Source organism: Lactuca virosa, chromosome 1 (genome assembly GCF_052849685.1).
Source record: "Lactuca virosa cultivar CGN04683 chromosome 1, Lactuca_virosa_CGN04683_v6, whole genome shotgun sequence".
Taxonomy (NCBI): Eukaryota; Viridiplantae; Streptophyta; class Magnoliopsida; order Asterales; family Asteraceae; genus Lactuca; species Lactuca virosa.
In genome coordinates this window covers 216,068,401-216,078,458 of record NC_136426.1, presented here as the reverse complement: position 1 = coordinate 216,078,458, position 10,058 = coordinate 216,068,401, and the positions used below count along the sequence as shown (strand labels likewise).

At 32.1% G+C, this 10,058-nt stretch overlaps 2 protein-coding genes and 1 pseudogene across 2 annotated transcripts; 2 read left to right on the top strand and 1 right to left on the bottom strand.

Annotated features, from left to right (window-relative positions):
* Nucleotides 1-1,772: 1,772 nt before the first annotated feature.
* On the bottom strand, nt 1,773-3,420 carry LOC145108644 (SUN domain-containing protein 2-like). Its single transcript, XM_079045699.1, has 3 exons — nt 2,438-3,420; nt 2,086-2,349; nt 1,773-1,931 (listed from the first exon to the last, which is right to left on the bottom strand). The coding sequence occupies exons 1-3, from the start codon at nt 3,215-3,217 to the stop codon at nt 1,920-1,922; spliced, it is 1,056 nt and encodes a 351-aa protein (XP_078901825.1). The 5' UTR covers nt 3,218-3,420; the 3' UTR covers nt 1,773-1,919.
* Nucleotides 3,421-5,531: 2,111 nt separating this feature from the next.
* Nucleotides 5,532-9,495, top strand: LOC145108634 (vesicle-associated protein 1-3-like). The gene is made up of 6 exons (XM_079045691.1): nt 5,532-6,486; nt 8,105-8,192; nt 8,711-8,781; nt 8,869-8,950; nt 9,036-9,151; nt 9,237-9,495. Exons 1-6 carry the CDS (start codon nt 6,442-6,444, stop codon nt 9,303-9,305), a joined length of 471 nt encoding a protein of 156 aa, XP_078901817.1. The 5' UTR covers nt 5,532-6,441; the 3' UTR covers nt 9,306-9,495.
* On the top strand, nt 5,571-6,416 carry LOC145127352 (putative receptor-like protein kinase At5g59700 pseudogene; annotated as a pseudogene).
* Nucleotides 9,496-10,058: the final 563 nt, after the last annotated feature.

Sequence of the window (10,058 nt, the reverse complement as noted above, 5' to 3'; positions counted from 1 at the left end):
CATAACAATATAAACAATATGCTTTTTTTCTTTTTCACACTATATTCCAACCAATCAAAATCGTTAAACCATGAAGGAACGAAGCTTCTTAATCTATCACCTATATTCTTTTTTGGAAAGTTATGTAGCCTTATTTGACAAGGTCTTTGAAGCAAATATGCTCTTCTTACATCCTCTCTTATATTTGAGGCATAACTTGTAATCTTTGGCCTATTCGCCGAGTCCTTTGGAAGATCTTTCAAAGCAACACTATCATTAGTTTCATTAGAGCATGGTGTTTGTGGAATTGCATTAGAAACTGAAGGGGTTGATTGATTGGTGATTGGTGTTTGAGAAGATCCTTCACCATTTTCATTAGGATTAGGTCTTGGTCTTTTGGTAAGAAAACCACCAAGGGTAACCTACAATTCAACATTAAGCTAAATAACTAATAATTTCACCGAATCATCTAATAGCTTCAACAAAAACATACAAATTACACCGAATCAAAATTGAACTTCAATAAAGATAAGAAGACATAACAATTTTATTTCACCATATCAATCAATAAGTCAATAACATCAATAAAAAATAGCAATTTCACCACTTCAAGAAAAAAACATAGCAATTTCGATTTCAACCTAAACAAACAGGTAAAATTTCAATTTTCAAACACTTACTTGCTTCATTCTTAGCTAGGGCTTGGAGATTACTTGGAGTCGAATTGAATAAATGGGAATCGATTTTTGGTACTCAAGCAACAAGACACTCAATAAATTAGAAGGAATTAGCAATGGAACTCATGGAAGCATCAAGCAACGAAGTCGTAGATTGCCGAACACATGCTTAGTCTCGATGTTTTTTTTTTGTCGATCCAAACTCCCATTCTCCCAATTGGATCAAAAGATCCAATTATCCAAATGTCATTGGGCTATTTTAGTTATTTTTTTGGGCTAAAATTAAAAGGATTTTTGGACTATTAATTAATAAGTTTAAGTTGTAAATATATTTTTGGGTTTGGTTGATCCAATAGAGTGACAATTTTTTTTTACATAGTTGTCCGTTTTTTTACGTAGTTGCCGATTTTTTTTACATAGTGGCACAATAGGTAAAAAAAATCGAAAAAAATTCCATTACATAAACGGGAACTAGGTGTTGCCGGTGCCACATCGGGCACCTAGGCAAAACCATCCCTGAACAAGACTATGATTAAAACATATATTTTCTAGCTACTTTTAGAAAATAATATTATAATTTAATTAAAATTGTGACTTTTGTAAAATATTCGTATCATTAAAAAGTTACATAAATGAAAATGCTTATGTTGTAACTTTTCATACCATTCCTTGATGTTATAAAACCAAAAAATATCGATCGTCTTAAGAAATAAAAAATAATTAATAAATCAGAAGGAATCACATTCCTTAAAAAATAGTCCATTCCACTCCATCAAACAAAACATACACCATATATAATTATATCCTCCACATAGAGCAATAATAGATTTTACATAATTCTGAAATTTAATCTCAAGCTTTTTCATAAAAGACCAAACCCATGGATACATCATTTTTTATAAGTAGAAATCCTTAGATGATAAGCATATTTGGTAATAATCTGAGAACTTTATTGTACATTTGTTTTCCTAGTTCTTTCATGGACTTAACAAAACCACAAATGTGTTACCCAAAATGCATGCAATTCTAATAAAAACACCAGATTGTGATGTGAGTAACCATGAGTATATTTGATGTCAAATAAAACTACTGCAAGTATTTAAAGAACTTGTATATGCTGCTAGTAATGTATGAAGAGTTCTGCTAATGACCTTTATATTGCAAATGTTCATCTTTTTACAGAAAAAAAAAGTCTATCTTACAACAACCAATGGCATATTATCTTATAGCAATATAATCGCTGCTCCATTTGAATCAGTTGACTTATTGAGGCATCTGCAATCAAGAACACAAGAATACAATACAAATTAGCAACAAGACTTCAAGGATCATAATCTGATTGCATACAAACTTCTTCTTTCTTTTCAAAACAAAATAAAAACTTGAGTATAAGATAAAGAGATTGCATAAAATGTGATGAGTGTGTTACCAAGGATGAGAGAGAATCAGGCTCATGACCATGAACCCTGAAGCGATATATGCAAGTGTGAGTGGAGTCTCCATGGTTTGATGTGAACTCAAATCTCATCATGTTCACAGCATATCCCTTCTCCCAAACATTGAAACTTTGTACATTTCTTTTTTCAAGATCATATGTGAACTCTCTTAGCAAAACCATCTTCTTTGAATCAGGATGCAACCATCCAAACACTCTACAGTTCTTTGGAGCCATAGATCTGTCGTATGCCACACTCTGTTCATATTCATAACACCATAAAATGCACAAATTAAGTGATTAAATCAACAAGAATCTTCAGAGAAAACAAGATAAGAGAACAAACCTTTGCAACATGTTCAAGAGTTATCGCCTCTGGGATAATGGTCTGACTCAACTTGATCTCAACATAACCATTGTTACCTTTTAGAGGAAAACATTGACCAGGTTCACCAAAACTAGGTTGCAGAATCTTCAGAGCAAACAGATGAATCCCATTTTGCAAATTGTAGCGTTCAGAGTGTTTCACCACCATTCCTCCACCAGAAGCAACAGCATAGTCAATAGTACCAAGTCCATCAGCAGCATGCTTGTCGATTGCTTTCTCGATCATCTCCTTCACATAACCCTTCATTTCATCCAGCCTCATATCGCCATCAAACCCTTCATCTTTCCTCTTCTTGAAGTTAAATCCATCTAAAACCTTGTTAGAATTATTATTCCATATCCACTCCTTACCAATCAATGATCGTATCTTACTTTGAACCACTTCTCCCAAATCACGCAATTTGGTCCTGTATACGAAATCAAAATCATCTACTCTCTCGCTCAATTCGTTTCTTAAATCTTCAATCTCTTTCTCGATTTTTCTGTCTGCAGCTTCAATCTGAACCTGCATCAGCTTGGTAGTCGTCTGGAAGAAGGACTTGGTTTCCTCAGCAGTCCGTCTATCGATCCCTATAGAATAAATGCCTTCGTTCCCAAATAGCAATCGCAGAATCGTCTCAGACAAAAGCAGTAGTAGCAGTAAAAGTACGAAGTTCTTGGTGAAAAAGGTGAGAGCGATCTGCCATGGAGGCTTCTTCAGATGAGCTCTTGGATTAGGCGGTGTTGATTCCTTCTCCATCGCGTGGTCAATGAAACGTTTGTACCCTAACAGAAGAATTTAAGCCGGTGGTTTCTCCGTCGGCGGTCACCGCCGATCTTCGATTGCAGCTGAAAGGGTAGAGATTGACATCGAATTTGTTGGCGGATTGCAACTGAAATGAACTAATTGAAGCATTTTGTGCTTTTATTGGGCGGGAAGGAACTACCTAAGGCAATACAATTTGTAAATAATTAACTTGACATTGAATTTTATTTGGAAAATAATAATAATAATAATCAAATTCCAAAAATAATCATTGATTACGGAGATGTCGTCCCGAAGATCATCAAATGGGTTAACAAATGTTAAGAGAAATTTATAGACGATCAATACTTGCATAAAAGCAAAATAAAATAACTAATTTTTTTTTTAAACTTTTATCAGTTTATGTGATAAAATCTTTAAAGATCATTTAAAAAAAAGTAAAAAATAGGGTAATTTACACCAATCGTCCCTCGTGTACATGCCAGAAAGCGTGTTTAGTCCATATTTTTAAAAATTAACTCGGACCGTCCCTCATTTGCATAAAACTTGCACTTTTCGTCCCTGGTATACATTTTTGTTGCGCATCTAGTCCTTGATAGATCTAAAATGACCATAATACCCTTTGTCTATTTCTTTTCCAATTAATTTAATGTGATTATTATTTTTTTTAATTAAAAAAAATATGGCCTCTCCTTTTTAAAACTCTCTCTCTCTCTACATAACATCACCGGAATATTCACCACCACTCCTCCCCCTTCACTTACCCAACCCATCTACCCACTTTAGTGTGTTGCTGGTGCTCATCGTCGGGTGGTTGTCTTCTCCGGCAATAATTTTAGTTTCGCTTTCAAAATCTAAGCTATAACTTAAGCTACACAAAACTGTAAAGATCCCATATGGTTTTCTGGTGCCGAGATTTGGCGGATATCACCGCCGTCGCTGCCTAGGGTTTCACTTCTAATGCTCGATGAACCTTCTTGCTCTGATTCCAGCCTCCATCGCCATCACAGGTAGAGGATCTCGAGGAGAGGAGAAAGAATCTCGCCTCAAATCTTACATACGTCTGCCAAGAGATGAAGAACGAAAAAGTAATTCAAGACGTCGCTATCAATGCGTCGATTTCTTCATCTCCATCACCGGTTTCTTTTGCTTGGATTTTGATATCAAAGAGTTCTTCGGATAATTCTAATAGCTACTTTAAAGAACCGCCATAATTTGTTCTGGTTGCTGCTTCGTCGCCTCAAGTCTTTTGTTCATACCTAAAATCTCCTCTTCTTGTGGTTTCTGCTCCTGTTTTAACCCCTCAAACTCCATTGTCATCTCTGAAAATCAAGCTACAAATATGGTTTAAACAGGTTTCAGAAGGGAAGTTTGTGAAGAAGAGCTATGGTGGTGATGGCATCGACCAGTGGCGGTGTTAGTGTTGACCGGTGGTGATGTTCTTTACCGATGTTAGTGGTAGGATCGATATAGAGGAAGAAGTGGTGAGAAGGAGGGAGACGAGCTGGGGAAGGGAAGGGGAAGGATAGGTTGGGGGTGTAGATATTTATTTTATTTTTCTTTTTTTTTCAATCTAAAAATGATAAATAAACAAAATAAAATTGAAAAAGAAAATTTTAAGGGCAAAATAGTCATTTTATGTCAATAGGGACTTAGCATGCAAGAAAAACCAAAACCAAGGACCATCCGAGTTAATTTTAGAAAATAGGGACTAAACATGCACTTTGGCATATGCACGAGGGACAAAATAACTTTGTATTGTACTTTTGACTTTCAAATATGTAAAAAACATCAAAAAACTTTGTAGATTTGATCCGTAAAAGTTTAATTTCTTAAATATAACCTGTAAAAAAACACGTTCTGATGTTTTTTCGCAGTAAAAGTCTTCAAAAGAACATTTTTATAATAAAAAAAAGTTTTAAACGAAATAAAAAATGATTTTTTTATTTGAAGTTTCTTTGAGAAAGTTCTACAAAAAAAGAATGATGTAAAATGAAAAAAAAAAAACAAAAACAAAAAATTATAAGAGTATTCCCTGCCCATTAAGAGTTTTTTTTGCAGCCCAATACTTTTATCACAACACCGTATGAACACTAAAGTTGTAATCATACTATAAATTAACCATATATCTTAATAATTGAAGTCAAGTCGTCGAATACCTTAAAATACATTACCCAGCAACTTGCAGAGGAGAGTTTTTTTAACAATTTATCGATGACTTGAAATTTCTTTTAAGCAATGGTCAAATGAGGTGGGTAACCTTAGCAAACTTCGTTCTCTGTATTTATTTGAAAGCCAATTTAGTGCTTCTACCTAAAACATACATCATCACCAATATCAAAAGACAATGTCTTCTTCAAAGGTAAACCTTGAAAATTATCTAATACCACTAGAGGAGATCAACCTTGCAACCAAAAACTTCAGCCCGGAAAGATGCATTGGAGGCGGTGGATTTGGCAAGGTCTACGTAGGAGAACTCTCTAAACGTTGGCAAAACCGCACAACTGCTATCAAACGCCGAGCTCCCGATAGTTATCAAGGAGAGGACGAGTTCCGTAATGAGCTTCACATGATTTTAAAATTCAAGCATGAAAACATCATCTCCTTTATTGGCTACTGTGATGAAGCCGATGAGATGATCATAGTTTATGAGTACGCTACCAATGGAAGCCTCGACCATCATCTCCAATATGCAAATAAGATGTGTGACATAACATGGACACAACTCCTCAAGATTTGTTTAGGGGCAGCAAGAGGACTAGATTATCTTCACTCAGGTCTTGGGGAGCACACCAGAGTGATACATAGAGACTTTAAGAGTGCTAACATATTGTTAGATAAAAATTTGGTGGCAAAAATATGTGATTTTGGCCTGTCAAAATGGGGTCCAAAGAATCAGCCAATTACCCATCTCAATACAAAGGTTGCGGGTACCCAATTTTACTTGGATCCCATTTACCATGAAAGCCATATCCTCCGAAAAGAATCAGACGTGTACTCATTTGGTGTGGTACTATTCGAAATGTTGAGTGGGATGCTTGTTTACAGTGAAAGAAGCCTTGGAAATAAGGCAACGTTTCTAATGACTTTGGTTCGACAATCTGATGAAAAGAAAGTACATGAGTTAGTTGATCCCCACATAAGACATCAGATTAGCGGTCCTTCTTTAAGAAGTTGCATATCAGTGCATTAGTTTAAATTTAAAGGAACGCCCTAGTATGGCCACAGTCATTGGGAAGATCGAACATGCGTTGGATATTCAAGTAAGTATTCACATTTACTTATTCTGAAAGAATTATAGTTTAAAATGCAAGCAGAATCATCATGGATGATAAACCACAATGAATTAACCTACGCCACCAGCCACCAACCACCGCCGCTATATTAATATTAGAATAATCACTTGTTCTATACTTATTCGTATATGAATACACTTATTCATATATGAATACAATTATTCATATATATATATATATATATATATATATATATATATATATATATATATATATATATATATATATCATGGTTGCAGAAATCGGGATTAATCGGCGATTAATCGTGGATTAATCGTTTGGCGTTCTCCAACCGTCGAGGATTAGGGCATTAATCGCAAATTTAGGATTAATCGGGTTTGACGGGATTAATCGGCCTTGGCGAGATTAATCGGTCAACAAAAGTCAACAAAAGTCGAAAAAGTCGAAAAAAGTCAAAAAAATGTCAAAAAATGTCAAAAAAAATTCAAAAAACCAACTTTTTTTTTACTCCAAAATTTTCAAATTTTCAAAATTTCGAATATTATACCAAAATGTTCATATTTTCGTATTTCCAAATTTCCAAATTACAATTTTTATTATTTTCTAATTTTGAAATACTTGTTTTTCTTAAGATATATTAATATTTAATTAATTTTATTATTTTATTAATAATCTATGGTCCCCGATTAATCCCCGCCAAGACCGATTAATCCCTTAATATATATATATATATATATATATATATATATATATATATATATATATATATATATATATATATATATATATATATATATATATATATATATATAGGGTTAGGTTTATGTGAGACGACCTAATTTTGTGAGACCGTAAGACGCAATCCTAGCCACTCATTTTGTAGATAAAAAAAATATTTTTAAAATGCAAAATAATTGAATATTTTCGAAATTTTTTTTTTCAAATATTATTTTCGTCATTTATATTTTCCAAAAAAAATACCAAAAAAATACATTTTTTTTACATATTCTAGTAGAATATTTGAATATTTTGCATATCTGACAAGTCTAGTAAAATATTCTAACATTCTAAAAATCACATTAGAATATTTACAGTGTAATATTCTATTAGAATATTTCACGTATTTTTAAAAAACGGTAATTTTTTTTATTTACTTTTTATTTTTTAGGTAATTAAAGTGATGAAAATAATAATTAAAAAAAAAATTTTGGATTTTACTTTTTCTTTTGCATTTTAAAATTATTTTTATATTTGGTCTAACGGTCTCACAAAATTAGAATGGTCTCAAATGAATCTGAATTATATATATATATATATATATATATATATATATATATATATATATATATATATATATATATATATATATATATATATTCCGTTGTTTCATTTGTTTTTACATCATATATGTTTGAGATCAAAGCGTTGTGTTCTCTCCTTCCAATAGCAAGTTCCATTTTACAAATGATTTTTATTTTGGTGTATATTGATTTTCGTTAAGTTCTTTGGATTTTTTTAGTTTTTTGTTTTCATTTATATTATATCTCTTTATAAGTTAATACGTTAAAATCAAGAACTCCTCACCCATTTTTGCCATGCTTTACACAAAAATTGTCAAAATCAGGGGTTACCCGGATCAAAAGTTCTTACCATTACAGACATGTGTGTCGGGGATTTTCTCATTCTTCATCCTTCAAAACTCAAATTTCCATGTAAGTTTTTACTATTGATTTTATAATTATTAGAGTTCTTTTACTGTAACTTTGAACTTTTTTATATGCGAATTGTTTAATGTACTCTTAAGTTCTATCCGAGAGTGAACTATGTGTTTTAGTTTGATCAATTTATATCGGATTTCATTATGGGTTCCTTTTAGTGTGTTTGACTAATCGTTTGTTTGCGTGTTTTATCAATAAGTGGTAATTTACATGTTTTTATACTTCATAATCAAGAGATGAATCCGTAAGGAAGATTACATTAATGGAGCAATAAAAATAGATTTCTATTGTAATTAATAAAATGAAAAAGGTATGGACTTTTAAATGATGTTTTATAAAAGCATTAGTTTTCTTTTAAATAATGCATTTTTGGTGTGGTCTTAAAGATAAATCAACCAAATAATTGAGCTTTTGGTGCTTGCATCCTTCTTTTACAAATACTTTTATCTATTTTCTTTGTATGGTTGTATCTGCTATTATGGGTAATAATAAATATGGATTCATTTTTTTAGTGGAACTGAAGAAGCATAGTTTATGTTCCTTACATTTGACCAACAAGACCGACCAGTTAATTGCCTTTAAGGTACCATATTTGTATATAATTTTTTTTTGGTGGTTGAGTTATTGTTCTTTTATAAAACTTGAGAAGCTTTTATTTTTTTGGTTTTAGATTCAAACAACGACCCCATTGGAATACAATGTTCTTCCAAACAATGGAATTATATTACCAAGATCAGTTTGTAATATCACTGGTAAATGTAGCAGCATGTGATCAAAATTCTAATTCTCTACCTATCTAGCACAACAATAATATATTTTTGTATGCAACTTATGTAGTTATAAAGAGAGCAATAAATGAGGCACCACCTGACATGATGTGCAAATCTAAATTTAAAGTTAAAGCTGTTGTAGCACCTAATGGGGCAACTACAAATGACATAACTAACAGCATGGTGATTTATTTATACAATAATTTTTTTATAGTGAAACAATATATGGTCGATCATAGCTTGAAAAATATATGTGTTTTCTTTGCAGTTCGATAAGGAAGAGAACAAGGTTGTTGAGCAGTTTAAAATGAGAGTTATATACATTCATGTTTCATAAGAATCTTAAGACTTTTCTTCCCCAATGGGAGAAGATGGAAGCCATAATTGTTCATGGCCTGATTTTTTTAGGATTTTTGTTGTCTTTTTCCATTTTGTTGAAATCGGTTTTTGTTCGGTTAATTAAACCTACTTTGACAGATCCCAAGTCTTTCTTTGCTATCCATCCACTACTAGAAATAGCTAATGTAATACACCACTTATAATTCAGTTTAATAAAAATACGTATTATAAAGTGCTACAACTAATCTAATACAGGCAGATAATATGATTAGTAGGGTATCCCGTACTAGAAAGTGAATAGTGAATATGGCTATATATACAACTAATTTACTAATGTGTTAGGTAATTAGGTTGAAATCTAATACAGTTAAAACCTAGATCAAATACGGTTCATTTTGAATAAAGTACAAAGCTGTTAAAATCTACCCAATTCTAATGCGACTCACTAATCTATTGGCAACCATGAATCCACTGCCGAAGAGCAAGAGTAACTGCTTCCTCCTCCCATATTGTCTCCTCTGATTAAAGAGACTTGAGAAGGGATGAGATTATTGTATCACATAACACATTGAATTTACCATCGGTGGGAGATCACAAATCTTTTTTTTGACTTTATATTTACAAAAATCGCAGTTTTTCTAATAAAATCGCTGAAAAAAAAATTAAAAAATCAATCATTTTATTTTATTATTTATTTTTTTGGTTTTATTTTTCAAAAAAAATTCAGCGATTTTGTTAATAAATTTGTGAA

Coding starts and splice junctions, on each gene's coding strand:
- LOC145108644 (XM_079045699.1), bottom strand. CDS start 3,217: ATGGAGAAGGAATCAACACCGCCTAATCCAAGAGCTCATCTGAAGAAG. Junction 2,350..2,437: donor CTCTTGAACATGTTGCAAAG/GTTTGTTCTCTT, acceptor GAATATGAACAG/AGTGTGGCATACGACAGATC.
- LOC145108634 (XM_079045691.1), top strand. CDS start 6,442: ATGGCCACAGTCATTGGGAAGATCGAACATGCGTTGGATATTCAA. Junction 6,487..8,104: donor AACATGCGTTGGATATTCAA/GTAAGTATTCAC, acceptor TGTCAAAATCAG/GGGTTACCCGGATCAAAAGT. Junction 9,152..9,236: donor ATGACATAACTAACAGCATG/GTGATTTATTTA, acceptor TTTTCTTTGCAG/TTCGATAAGGAAGAGAACAA.